Source organism: Sparus aurata, chromosome 22, assembly GCF_900880675.1.
Source record: "Sparus aurata chromosome 22, fSpaAur1.1, whole genome shotgun sequence".
Lineage (NCBI taxonomy): Eukaryota > Metazoa > Chordata > Actinopteri > Spariformes > Sparidae > Sparus > Sparus aurata.
In genome coordinates this window covers 22,031,560-22,046,511 of record NC_044208.1, presented here as the reverse complement: position 1 = coordinate 22,046,511, position 14,952 = coordinate 22,031,560, and the positions used below count along the sequence as shown (strand labels likewise).

Sequence of the window (14,952 nt, the reverse complement as noted above, 5' to 3'; positions counted from 1 at the left end):
TCTGAGGTGATTCGGTGTATGCGTGCTTAATAGCGATGGGCGAAGATACCCAGGTATTCAGAATATTACAACGTTTGGGGAAATAGCTGAGATGGTGGAGAGACGAGGAACATGTTGCCTACATGTCAGCAGAAAAGACAGGAAACATCAGAGGAGATCTGAGTTTAATTGACAATGACAAATCACGGAAAGAGTAACAGGAAATCAATCCTAAGAAAAACACTTCCTGCCTTGCTTTTTGGTCTAAGCAGCTCGATGGCATCACCGTCCTGGTCATAAAAAAGAGATTTAACTTGGCGTCTGTTCAAAATAAAAGGCTGTCACAGAGTCGCGGTGAATCGAAAGCACCTTTCTGTTTTCCATCCAAAAAAATAATTAAATGTAGATGATTCAATAGATTATAAAAGTTTATAAACTCATGTAACTGAAAAACCTTCTGAGAGGACATTTTCTCGGGGTATTGTGAATCAAGAGGCACAAAGAGATCATAAAGTGTGCACCTGGTCACCCTGTGTGACAAAATAGTGAAAAAGCAACAATCTCAGTCAGATAAAGATGTGTACAGCGACAAGAGTGTGTTTGCCATTTTGAGGGTTTCCGGGTTGAGATCTTTCCAAGAAGACTGATCAGATTATGTCTCTGATAAAACACACTGTTCCTGTGTTCACACACAGGAAAGTTAATGTGCATGACAGATGGATAAAGGTTAATTATTGCAGAGAATGGACAACAAAGCATTTACTGCAAGATCCCACAGTGAGCCTGCTGAATGCATGCGATGTATATTAAGTAGCGAACACATGCTGCCTATCGAGATTCATTCAACTTGATATGACTCACATGCACAGCTGCCATGTCAGCATCAGCAGTTACAAGCCCGGCAGAACTATATATAACATGTCCGGGGCAAAGGTTTCAAAAGTTATGACGAGTCATTTCAGACCCAACAGAAAAAAGAGCGGGATCAAGTGAACAACAACAAACACCGGCTGAAAGACTTTTGCTTGCTGGCCTTGGACTGTGGTTTTAGCTAATATTGATCCCCATGTCTGTGACTGTCATCTCTTAATTCAACCTCGATCAGAATCCTCACAAGGAGGAATTTCCCCCTGGCCAACACTAGGTAGAGATGTTCAGTGACATGCTGCTTCTTGAGACATCATGTGCGTAAAGTAATGCAGTTTAATATGTCAGTCGCAGTGGAACTGATCTGAAGTACAAAACCTAGGGCGATTTTTGGTGACGGACCCCCGAGGAGCCTCTGAAGCGTCTAAAGAGCCAAGAGGACGATGACGTTGAGAAACAACTGTTGTTTCAAGTCCTGTGGGCAACGACGATGAATCACTTTCTCTGTAAATGGATGAATGATGCCGTGGCCCCATCAAAGGAAGCTGGCCACCCGAGTCTGTACTTTGTAAAACTGACGTTTTTCCACATAAGCGCTCAACTGGTTGTACAACATACATGGTTTCCGTGTTCTTTCGTGCCTGTTCATGCGTGGGCAAGCATTACACTCCTGGTGCTCATAGTAATACACAACAGGAAGTAAGAGATAGGCGATGATGGGACACATTTTCCTGGGAATGTAATAGAGAAGTCAGAGTTTGCACACAGCACCTAACTGTGGAACTTGAGCCCATTTACTCAAGTAAAGGAACTTCTAACTGGTTATGAAACAGTCTCAGTTTAATAGAGATGCCTCAGTCTGACTTGCATATGTGAGCGCGAAAAAAAGACCATCAGCAGGAACATTGTTTATTTTTTGTGTATTTTTTTTATTGTTATAGTTATTCTTATTGCAGGTCTGTGGGTTGGATTCCAACTAATCTGTGTCAAATAAGTCCTGAGAGTTTAAACTATTTTCGTGCTGATGATGAGTTGAGGAGCGGGGAGCCCTCACAACTAGGCAATCTGTACCGTACCCAAGCCCGTTTGACCCCCAAAGTGCAGTTTGTTGGACAGGCGTGAGTGCTCGGGCACACTCTCTTGGCCCTGGCTCGGTTGGAAGAGGTTTGCTTCGGCACCATACGATTGCCCATGCACGAGCACAAGCACGGGTACGCAACGTAGACATGAAGTATAATCATGTGTATTACACCGCCTTGTATAATGCCGTCTATGAGAAAAATGGTACAAAATAAGCCGCAAAAACTCAGTAAAGTCATGTTCTCTCTGCTGTTCTCCATTGTGCTGCAACCGTGCTACGACGTGATGACAGATGTACGAGAGGTAACTGTGCCGAGGCCTTGCTGCGGCCGAAGCAATGTACGTGCAGGCCAGCGTGGACGAGGAAGGAGGTACAGAGCAATTGGGCCAAGTGTGAGTGCGCCCTTATAGTCAGAAAAAGGGAAGCTGCTGTGTCACTTTTTATCCACAGGGGCCGCCAGAATCAACAAAGAAGGACAGTCCTTGCAGTAGCTTTAAGTACAAATTCCAGACTTCTACTTCACTCTTATAGTTTTTAGTCTACCACATTTATCTGACAGCTTTGTTACATTTGGCATTTCTGTTTTTAATGCCCTTCCTGTGAAATGTGTTTTCCATGGAAATCCATTCTCCCATTTGCTATTGATTTCGAATTTGTATTTTCCTGATGGAATGATGGATGAAGTGGTCATTTATGGGTTGAGAAAAATCTCCTACCTCTGTATAAACTATTTTAAACCAATTAGGTGGAAAATGCATTGTCACAAAGCTGAGCTCGGCTGAGATTCGTGGTTCTCGCATCACAGCTAAGCTACAAATTCATGATGATCTTACAGAAGATACCTTCAAAGTTCATATTAGCGTGCTATGGATCTAAATATTGTGTCATACCTGCGACTTCCTAAACTGGTAAAAAATATATCCTTATTAAGAATATAAAGGTACACCGGCTGTAGGAAGCTTTATTTATTTATCTTTTAAGAGGCACTTATCAGTAACCAGTGTTTGTGACTACTGGTTAAAAAGCAATGGCCTGGGAGAATCATTAGCTTCACTGCATTTGTGAAGTATGACAGAAGGGCTTGCAGTAAAGTGGGAGGATCCGTTCAAGGCGAGGTGAACTTCACTGTGCGGCTGTATTCCTGTGACCAGAGACATCTCCTGCAGCAGTCTGCAGTCATTTTCTCAGTCTTTTTTTTTTTTTTTTTTATTTGTTTGGAAGCATCAGTCGACAGCCATGTCGAAGACCTCGGAGCAGCTTTTGGTTCTGGAGAACTTCATCGGCGGGAAGTTTGTGCCTTGCCGGAGTCACATTGACTCCTACGACCCCTCCACCGGAGAGGTGTACTGCAAAGTGCCTGACAGTGGCGAGGAGGAGGTGGGACATCCAGTATTACTTTATTTTTTATCATGCCGCACGATCCATTCTGTGTTTTCTCTGCAGAAATTTCTGTTGAGAATGAAAGCAGGTGCACGGAACTGTTTCTTTTGCTGTGACAGCTCTGCAGCTACACATCCGTAATGCCTTAATGTTGAGATTGTGTTGAAGCAAATCTGAAATATCTGTGGGGTTGCACAAAGTCTGTGAGAGGCTCTGCTGTTCCTCTTTGTTGTTGCATTTGACCTGTGTTTCACATATGTTGCAACTTTTGAAACTTTTTTGTAATCGGATCAAGGTTGACTCATCACATCCGCTCAACTTACTCTCATGAACTTTACGAATATTGCAGGGATGTTGTGCTCGGTTGCATGTTATTAGAAGCCTGCCACTGATTTTATTTTGCACTAAATCCTTGCACAGTTTCATGGCGTGGAGGAAAGCACCTTTGCTCTTTACAGAGTCAACAAGTCAAGTAATCATTAAACACGGGCAATCACGTGTCAATAAACCTTCATATTTTGTGCTCAACAGTGGTGGGATTTATTATTTAGGGCCTAAACGCAGTCATTACTCATGTTGTGTTTTGTAAGTTATGAGCCATTATCAAAATGGCATTGTGCTTTTGCACTTTTTTCCCTTCTCTGAAGTTTTAAATTGAAGGATTTTTAGTGGCTGAAGAGATGAAGGGATCCAATATTTCACAAAAAAATTAGACTCAACCGGAGAAAATGAGCAAAAGAAACCTTTACCTCCCCCTCAGATTGATTTTAGAACCGCTTGGTGGGCCCTGACCCCGATGTAGTGTCACACAGAGGAGTGTGTTAATATGTTAATATGTATGTAATATGCAGGTGGAGGCAGCGGTGGCAGCAGCTAAAGAGGCCTTCCCCGGCTGGTCTGAGCGCAGCCCGGAGCAGCGAGCTCAGGTCCTCAACAAGCTGGCCGACCTGATGGAAGCCAACCTGGAGGAGTTTGTCCAGGCTGAGTCCAGAGACCAAGGTGTCTTATAATGTTCTAGCACATGCTGTGTCAGCACAAGAGTCGGTCGTCTTATCAGTCTGATAGCTTGTAGGACTGGACCAGTGGGTCAGAATTATGATGTAAGACAATGAAAAGCAGCACATTTTTACGTTTAAAAAGCTGGAATCTCTCTAATTGCTGCGTTGTAAGCATGTTACTACACTGAACACAGTTCAGTGACTTGAACTGACTGAACTGTGGTGTACAGATTTACTTCTGAATGCTCCTGGGTTTTTTTTTCTTATAGTTTTTGTCGATTCCCAATTTATGCCACAATATTGACTTCTAAAGTACTGTACATAATTTTTTGGGTTTGTAGCGATAGTGGGAATGAAAAACCGTGCCAGAGGAAATAGGGTAACAAAAAGGAGGTCATTGAACTCATGCATGTTGTGCACTAAGCCCACATTCAGCCCGAGGGTGGTGCTAGAGAGCAGCTCATTAACTGACCAAAATAAACAGATTCTGCTGTGAGAGGCACAAATGCTCGAGTCAATTTTGATATTTCTTAAACACAGTACAATTTTAAGAGATGAAAGGTCCTGAGGTCAACAAAAATGTAATGACTTACACTGAATTGTAATTCTTGGGAGCGCAAACATTCACTATTACATTCAGGGAAACCCTGCCTTTTGATTTTTGGGCTGTTTTGTCACAGATGCAGAGTATGAGTGAAAGAGACACTTTTGACCTGAAGATGGTGCTAAAGTAAAGTTCTTCTGCTTTGTATCTTTCTCTGCTCGTCATTCACATCTGTATCTTTGTTGTAACATTACAGGTAAAACAATCACATTTGCACGGAATGTGGACATCCCCCGATCCGCGCACAACTTCCGCTTCTTCGCGTCCTCCGTGCTCCACCACACCACCGACTGCAGCCAGATGAACCACATGGACTGCCTGAACTACACCATCCGCTGCCCTGTGGGCGTGGGTGAGCGCTTAATGTGTTTGCATTAGAAACTGTAAATGTTATTTGTGCTTTGTGAGTTTTTAAACATGGTGTTGTTGTGTTTGCAGCTGGTCTGATCAGCCCGTGGAATCTCCCCTTGTACCTGCTGACCTGGAAGATCGCGCCTGCGATTGCTACGGGCAACACAGTGGTGGCAAAACCCAGCGAGATGACCTCTGTGACCGCCTGGATGATGTGCAAGTTGATGCAGCAGGCTGGTAGGACTACAGCACCCACAATGCAACAGCAGTTCATTAAGCACACAGAAGTTAAAAGCATTTTCATAAACCTGTCTGTTTCTGCAGGTGTTCCACCTGGAGTAGTCAACATTGTGTTTGGCACCGGCCCGAGAGCAGGCAACGCCCTCGTTGGCCATCCTGACGTCCCGCTGATCTCCTTCACTGGCTCCACTGCGACCGCCCAGCGCATCACAGAGCGGAGCGCCCCCTACTGTAAGAAGCTCTCACTGGAGCTGGGAGGGAAAAACCCTGCTCTGGTTTTTGCTGATGCGGACCTGGACCAGTGCATCGAGACCACGGTTCGCTCCAGCTTCTCAAATCAGGTAAGAAAGAGTGTCGGTCAGTATTTATGTTTAATTATTAAGAGTCATAAGTGATCATTGAGAGGGATGACTTTAGTATCAGTCATTATTTCTTAAAGGTTCTGCATAATGTACCTTTAATGTCAAAGAAATTAGGTTATTTTTGAATGTCTGTGTCATGAGGATGCAGAGACATGATTTGTCCACATGAGGGAGCTCATGTTTCGTGTTGTGTAAGAGGTATATGCATGAAAACAATGTCCCAAACAATAAATCCTCTGTCTTCCCCCTTCTCTTGACATCCCTCAGGGTGAGATCTGTTTGTGCACCAGTCGGATCTATGTAGAGAGGAGCATCTACTCTGAGTTCCTGGAGAGGTTTGTAGCTGCAGCTAAGAAGTGGAAGACAGGTGTGCCCTCTGATCCCGCCAACAACAACGGAGCGCTCATCAGCAAAGAGCACCTGGAAAAGGTGATCATATCAACGCTGTGAAAGAGGAATTTTCATTTGAAAAGAATGAAAAAGTTGAATTCCCTCTTTTTCTTGATCCCCAGGTCAGAAGCTTCGTTGCTCTCGCCAAGTCCGAAGGCGGCACCATCCACTGCGGTGAGGGAGTCGACCAGCTGGACCTCCCTAAGCGCAACGCCAACGGCTACTTCATGCCAGCCACCGTTATTTCGGGCATATCTGACAGCTCCCGCGTCATACAGGAGGAGATCTTCGGGCCCGTCACCTGCGTCAGCCCCTTTGACACCGAGGATGAGGCCGTTTCCAAGGGCAACAACGTGCGCTATGGTCTCTCTGCCACCGTGTGGACCCGGGACGTGGCGAGAGTTCACCGGGTGGCCAAGCGGATACAGGCTGGTCTGGTGTGGACCAACTGCTGGCTGGTGAGAGATTTGAACCTGCCATTTGGAGGGATGAAGAACTCTGGCGTGGGGAGGGAGGGAGGGAAGGATTCCTACCACTTCTTCACTGAGGTGAAGACTGTCACGATCAAACACTGAGGCAAGATGGCAGCAGTGGCTGAAGTCTCCATTGGTTACAACCATTTTCGCTTTGGAGCAGGTTCAGAAACGTTGAGTTAATCTTGACATTTATCAACCTCTGTCTGCAGTTTATACGAATTTCAACGGCATATTTCTGCCGTTCCTGGATCACTGCAGCCTGTAATGAAGTCACATTTGTAGATTATAAAAGTCAGAGAAGCTCAAAATGGAACAAAACAAATTAATAAATTCAATATCATAAAGCAAAACACTGTAATCACTGACTGTATAGAATATGGACAGGAAGGCGATGCCATTGCAAAATGCCTCAAACTTACATTCTTTCTGATGGCCAGCAGGGGGAGCGAAGCCACTGGTTTCAAAATTTAGTCCAATTGTATGTAAGCTTATGAGAAAATGACCCCGCTTCTCACATGATTTAATGGAACAGTTCACCCAAAACCATCATACCAATGGAAAATCATGAAGTCTACCAAAGATTTTTGGAGCCTCACATCTAAACAGTGTTGCAGCGTTCTCCTAAACAACAGAAGTGGATAGCTGTTTTAAAAACAACTAGCTAACTAGCTAATCAACTTGGGTTCCCTGGCCTTCCAGAGACTTAGATTACGCCAGACGTGCTGCATTGAACCATTTAATGTCTTTTTCTTTTCATCTACTTTAGTTTTTGGGGAGGGCTGCAACGCAAAGCTCTAGTAATGTATTTTCACCTGACTTTCTATCGTAATTTTTGGGGTGAACTTCTACTCCAATACGCGAATAAACAGTTTCCCAACGAGTTTATCACTACTTCAATACAGCATGTTGTTTACTTTGTGAATTACATCTCCATTTAGAGAAAGAAGAGACCATAAAGGCAGGTATGCTCTAGGGCTTGGCTGACTTGTGATTGACAAGTCACTACCACGGATATCCTCCACCATCTCATCTGATTATGATCACTTCTGGCTCTAAAAACCCCAAATAATATAATGCCATACGCAAGGCTTCAACTCTTCAACACATTTTTCATTCCCTTTTGGCTGAATGTTTTGTACCACCGTCCTCCTGGCTGAGCAATTAATATGCGGTGACTAGTGCTGTTAGGGCTTCAAATGTGAAAGACCAGACGAGGTTGACCCAGATAAGGCAAATCTTACTTACTGCCCATTTCAAGGAAAGATGTAAGGAGAACGATTTGTGGAGTTAGGATCAGAAACTAAATCCGACATCCTTTAAAAAGTTTACAGTGCAGGTGCGCATCCTGCACGACAGTTCAGGAAGTAACAGCGTGTGCCTCAGGCCAACCAAAACCAAAAGCCCAGTCCGAGAACTTTATGAACGTGCTGGTAATTCTTCAGCTGTTTTGTAACGCACACATAAGTTATCTCAAATTCAAACACCTTGACACATGTGGTTCAATGTGTTTACCTCAAAGTCTGCATTATGTCACTGCTGTCTGTGGAATGCTGTCACTCTCGATAGCATCTCTGACACGAGGATTGACGGAGCAGACATCGGTTTCTGGGTCTGTTACAAGAATACAGGTCTATCAGCACACTTTGTACTTTTTATGTGTTGCGGCGTTCTTCCTTCACGGCTGCTCACTTGGTCAAAGTCTGTCCTGTCTTTACATCATTAGTGAACGTATGTAGAAGTAACTGAACTCGACTCACATTGAGTTGTGTTTACTTCCAACCTGCTGATGTAAGAAAAAGGTGAATAAATGTCAGACTGTCCCGTGTGATGGTCGGACAACATGTTTGAAGAGAGAATAATAGGAATGTCAGCGGGCTGAGTGAACTTGGTGACTGTCTGACTGGAGGCACATTTTGTCTTCAACAACTGTCAGGGAAAGTCCTTGGTGCTTCCCAGGAAGGGCATTCAAATGATAGAATGAAGTTTCTCAAACTTTTTTTTACGTCACAGACCCATCATCTGACACAAATTAGACCAAGTTTGTGTCCCAGGTTCCCTCATTTGATAGGAAAATTGAAAAGGAAGAAGAATGTTTGGAATTAAAAGGTGATCTCGCAGTCTGACGTATCAATTTGATTAGTTTTGTTTTACATAATGAATCAAACAGTGTAATAGGAGTGCAGCGCTAGACCAGTGGGCTACTTTTCAAAACATGGCGTCTACATTACCCACAATGCAACTGGTTGCAATTTATCAGATTACACGCAGCTTCCTCTGGAGCCACAAAAGGCTTTATGCTACTTTATTTTTTTTCTACATATACAGTAGCATAGAGACCTGTAAACACACTTTAATGTGTAAAATCAGCGGAGTTACCCTTTAATTGATTTGGCAAGCAATACATGTCAAACTTAGAATCTTAGCAGTAATGCTGAAAATCTGTCCATTACAACCATCCTCAGCAGTTTGTTTCATCTTCCCACCACCCCCCCTCCGCTCCCTGCCCCTTATTAAACATGCCTCCTCTCCTCGCTTAACATCCGATCGGGCCTTAATGCGCTGCGAGACGAGACTGACGTCCTGCAACGCATCCTGCATGCAGATGAGTGCCGTGCACTCTGCTCCGCCTGAGCTCCTGTGCCAGTTCAGGAAAAGAAGGCACACCGGGGGGGACGGGGACGCACCCTATCCTGAATGCGAGTGTGTAAAATCACGTCCCCTGGTGAGTTGTATGTGACATTTACCACAGAGCCGGAGTGTGTCCCGCCCTCTGTGTTTTGACTGGGGAGTGGGCTTTGTGCTGTGTCACGCTTGCATGCCTTCCGAGAACATCGCGTGTGTTTAAATGGTTACCACCCAAAAAGCCAGGTTAGGAGGTCTGAAGCGACGTGTTTTATTGCACCCAGCACACACACACACACACACCCTCCAAGTCATAACGTAACATACAACGCTGGAACAAAGCAAGTCAGCGATTATTTCGCTTTCCTCCGTTTCCGCCCTTTTTCTTGATTTATCTTACATCTTCCCCTTCTTGTGGCGGTTTCATTGAGAAGGAAAAGGCTCATTGAGGCCGGTCTCGCCCCGCTCTACGTGACTTTGAGGACACTGCCGGTGCCTCGGGCCAAACCAAGCATTTAACTTTCACCTCACTTATCGGGTGGGGGGGGGGGAGAAAATGAAAATGGAGCATCCTTCCATTTTATATCCACGAGGAAACTGGAAAAAGTCTAGCCAGTTGGAATACATAAAGGGTCTGTTTTCATGCCTGCTGCAGGGATGTGATGGGCCTCCTGCAGAGAGCCTTTCTCATTGATATGTATGTGAGGAGAGAACAGTTGCAGCCAACAGATGTTTTCTCTCCGCTTTTGGCCGGAACCCAGTCTTTTTATTTTTATTTTTAATGCGTCTTTAATTATAAATGGACATACGGGAACATTTGGTTCTCTGTTTGGAAACTGGTAAGTGAATGTGTGCTGTCGTGTAAGAGAGATAAAGGTTAAGGGAAATCCAATCCTGACCTGGAATTACCCTGTTATCCTTTGTTTACACATGTTGCTTTAAACCAACACAACCTTGTCCAATATGACCCCCGACATCAGAAAAGACAGATCTTATAAGAGACGAAGTAAAATATGGAAGAGCAAAGACAAAACCAGTGATCTGAGTTTTTCTCGTCTTCCTTTATCCTGGCTGAGGCATTTGCTTTTTTTGGCTTTGATTTTTCCTTTTTTTCTTTTTTTTTCTTGCTCACTCTCTTTGAATGTCATGTGTCACGCGCAGTAGGCTTGCTCTTTCTCACAGCCAGCCTCACCTTTTCTCACCAGGCCTCCCGTCTCTCAAGGCTCTCCTGTCACATTTGGGTTTGGGGAATTTTCCACAGCGGGCGAGCCTGGGTTTTGTGGTAGATAAGCCTCCGAGATGAAGCTGAGTCCTGAGAAAATGCTGCGGTTCAAGCAGGTTAAGCAAACCCAGCCAAGTTTACCCCCCCGTGTTTGTGTGTCGAGGGAGGGAAGAGGGAGAGTTACTTGGCTACAGAGAGGCAAATGTGTGCAGCTGCATGTCAATCCCTGTTAGGTGCAGTGTATTTACTTATCTAAAAAAAGGTGAAATGACAGTCAAAGCCACATGTAATCCTCAAAAAGACCATGACAGGGACACAACAATCCGTTTCTGTATTTCACAAATACTCCCACTTCTTAAAAAAATGCTTTTGATAAGGAAAAAAAATGTGTTTTTCCTTTGATTTATTCAAGCAAGTGCATTGGTCCCTTTGCTTTTAAAGGTCCTGTGTGCGGAATTTCACTGCCGCCATGACTAAGCTAGAATTGGAAACCTGCACTAGTGAATCATTCTTTGCAAATCTTTTTATTGCCTTGCATTCTTGTTTTGGCTGCGCGCCATCCCTAACTGAAACCCAACTACCCGTGTCCTCATTTTTTTTAACCTGTTACACAGCAATGGGTTGCGTCTTCAGGGGTGGAAATGTTCCTAGACATATGTGGGCTCAAGAAGATACTTTAGAAGATGCAACCTGCCGCAGGATAACAGGTAAAAGGTAGTCTCTTGCCCTAAGGTTTGCATATGAGAAGGCATGTGATTATATTTAGAAGTGGATGTCAAATTGCTGAAGTCAGTAAAAGTAAAAATGTATTGTTTTGTTTTTTCATTTTATTGTTGTATTTTTGAAGATACAATAAAAGCTTTTGCACCAGATTAGCAGGCAGCTAATAAGCATATGTTGTCCCTGGGCAGGTAGACAAAAAAACCAACAACAACCAAACCACTGAATAAAACAGCACAATTACGCTGCAAACATAACACGGGGCATACTACCATTTACCAGACAGATGCTTTAGCAACATTAACATCACGACACCACCTGGTGGAATCCAGGTCGAGTGATGACTCTCCCTTTAGCTCCGTTCCTGGTCTCTACCAACTCCTGGGGGAAATGTCTGACTCTACATAAATGCTCCAGCTGGTAGCTAATCTAGCAAATGTTTTTGGGTCTGGGGCACAAAGTGTGACGGTGTTTCTTGCACTTGTGCACTGAAAACAGCTGCTGCGACTCGAAAAACAATGCACGTTAAGACTGAGTGAGATAAACCAAAACAATGAGCTGAAAGACGGTAACACGGTCTGTGGTAGCTGTGGGAAACGGGGTGCTTTCATCACTACATATGACCTACATATGGTACACCTCCTCAAATTACACATTCATCCTTTTATCCTGTAAGCCGTCACTAACTGAACCTCACCTGCACCTGCTGACACACTATGGTGTGGATTACAAGCCACTTTTGCTTTCCGTCTTCAACTTACCAAACAAATGACTGTAAACCCTCAAATTGTCTATTTTGCTTTTCTTTGGAGTTGTGACTTCATTTCCTTTTGTGATGCTAATGTGACATTCTGACTCAGGCTAATATGATACTAAACATCACTGTATTAGCCAACATTTGGTGACCTAGATCTACGAATCTTGACAAATTGAGTGAGTGATTTGTTTGTCCTGATTATACATCAGTTACAGCATTATGCCAAAGTCTCATTTTACCTCTGAGTAGACATCCACTATGTGTTGTGTGACACATATTGTGTGAATCCATTATGGGACACAAAAGATTATCTCCATTGAAACACCAAAAACAATAATATTGGGTTATATCTACTGTGTACCTAACAATGATGAAACTAGGTCACTTTTTTCTCAAGTTTGTTGTTCAGCATTCAGCATGTTTGATCGTCATGAATACCAAAGATTCATGGGAAGCTTGTAAAAAGTGGAGCAGGACTTTGGCTCTTCTTTACTTCCACGCCACAAACATTTAAAGTGAGCCTCTGTCTGTTGTGGCTGATGCTCCACGGTCCTTCATGCTCCGAGCCAAATCCTACCTCTGTGGACAAACAGAGTGAAGCGCAAAGGGATGAGGATAAGGTTTGGAGGAAAGTGGAGCTCAGACGTGTGAGGCGGTCGCGGGTAATGACATTATGACAGCATTGTGCAAGGGTCTGGTATTGCATTTTGAAATATGTCAAATCCATCCTCGCGCTCATCAAAATGGGGCAACGTCATATTACAGAAAAGACGAGGAAGAAGGAGGAAATAGAAGCTTTGTGACAGTACCTGAAACACCAAAGGACAATTTAACACTGTCGCATTTTTTGGCACGTAGGCGGACGATGAAAAGAATCGATGCAAGGTGTGGTGAAGATTAGAAAGTGTTCCCAATTGTCTTAATATGGCCGAGCACACGAATGCAAGCACACTTTAGGCAGAACAGCTCAACTCCTCGGGCAGTCATGATTCATGCCTGAATAAATAGTTCCTCGATCTTGAAGTGCTTCCCCGCTCATTATCTTTCTAGTATTTGGCCGTTGGGAATTCTCCACACCCATTTAGGAAGAGCTAGTTAGCATCTCATTCTCTCAACGGCATAATACAGGAACAGGTACAGGAAGCTCTGAAGAGATTAAACAGGAGCTGTGGTGTGGCTGCGGTTGGGTCGTCCTGGTCAATATGTCTGGGCTCTTGACCTTTTCACTGTGTCCCCCCCACCCCTCGAGCAGAGGCTGTCCATTTGCAGCACTGTTTGCTAATTTTCTAGGGCAGAGGACATCACCATACTGAAGCTGTTTTCCACAAGACCAGTTTGCATAGAATCGTCTAACTAATGCAGACGCAAGAGAGGACACAAAAGACTGGGTCAACCGCAGCAGAGCAAACAACATAGAGAAACCAGGTCAGCATGGAAATCTTAGGAGTTTACATGAGGGCGTTCATTGGCATACAGCTCAGTCTGAAACACTAGGAGAGACACAAAAGAGTTACGAAACTGGGACATTTTGAAAATCTGTCACTGACAAATGATAAAAAAGGCTGTTATATCATAACAGGCAGGTTACTGAAGACAGAATACCTGTTCTGTCATCCTGTTGGACTGGGTTTTGCAAGAGGAGAGCAATGTTTTCTTGCAAGTGAAATGTAAAATAGCACAAACATGAAACACAGTAAGCAGATATGAATGTAGAGTTATATATTCTATTAGGTGTCGTGTTTGCTTGCACGTGTGGCCGTGGAAATGTGTGGGTAAATGCGATAAGTGAGAAAGGTTTGTTGAATGTTTGCATGTTGAGGCTGGCTCCTAAAGTGAGTAAATCCGACAAGACTCCAAGATAAAATACCCAACTTCGCAGCACAAGGAGTAAAGATGGTTTGGGGTTTTATGGCTAATTACTTAACTTAACAACTAATAACTATGCAAAATTAAAGGTATGACCTTTGACCTTTTGGCTGTGTTGGTGCCTTTTGGAGGATTTCAATTTGGGCAGAGCCTGGACCTTCTGGAGGAATAAACACCCAAAGTCGAGGTGAGCACAGATTTTTTTTTCTCAACTTTTGAGATTAAAAAGCTTTTTTTCACTCATGTTTCTTAAACTCTGCAGCAGTGAGTGTGGAGTTGCCAACATCTATTTTAACGTACAGTAATTCAAAGTTATTCAAATCTATTATCTGAATGATGGGGAAATGCAGACTAGAGTCTCTTGGGTGTTGACTTTAGTCAGAGGCTCAGTTGAACACAAACACTTGGCGCCTTGGTTGCTAGCTTTCTGCAAACGTCATCTTGTGGTATCCTCGGTAACACGGTTAGTATATGGACACAACAATTATGTAAACAGCTACATCTACCATGCAGCCGGTTGTCTACTCGAATGTGTGGTTCGGCGAGTCAGACAATGCCAAGATGGGGCCTGCGGAAGCTACCCACTGTTCAGGCTGCTACATCAACATCAACATGTTTGCTCAATATTTGTTCGTGTAACATGCTCTCCAGCTGGAGGGCAGTGGCGCACGGTAGGCCAGCAAGTCGGAGGTCACTAGCGTTGTAGGCCAACAGGTCTCTCGGTTACCTAACAGTTCTCGTCACACACCGGTGGAAAAAAAACAGTGGACATACTGTCACTTATGTGTAGGCTTTCATGCAGGTAATCACTCATCTGTAATGGAACCATGTGATTCTGTGTGTGCTCAGTGTGGGATGATCCGCTCCACGGCTACTCATGTTCAACATTTGACATGATGATAAATGTATTTTACGTAATCCCTCATCTAGAGCATTTTGTACAATTATACGTTGACACATAGTTTTAAGTAACCTGTTTTACGTGGTAGGATATTTTCAGAGGGTGTTTGTATAACTGTGCATGAATGGCTCACCTG

The 14,952-nt window shown here is 43.9% G+C and overlaps 1 protein-coding gene across 1 annotated transcript; it reads left to right on the top strand.

Annotated features, from left to right (window-relative positions):
* Nucleotides 1-3,049: 3,049 nt before the first annotated feature.
* Nucleotides 3,050-7,625, top strand: aldh8a1 (aldehyde dehydrogenase 8 family, member A1). The gene is made up of 7 exons (XM_030404387.1): nt 3,050-3,304; nt 4,159-4,306; nt 5,106-5,261; nt 5,348-5,497; nt 5,585-5,841; nt 6,130-6,291; nt 6,375-7,625. Exons 1-7 carry the CDS (start codon nt 3,164-3,166, stop codon nt 6,825-6,827), a joined length of 1,467 nt encoding a protein of 488 aa, XP_030260247.1. The 5' UTR covers nt 3,050-3,163; the 3' UTR covers nt 6,828-7,625.
* Nucleotides 7,626-14,952: the final 7,327 nt, after the last annotated feature.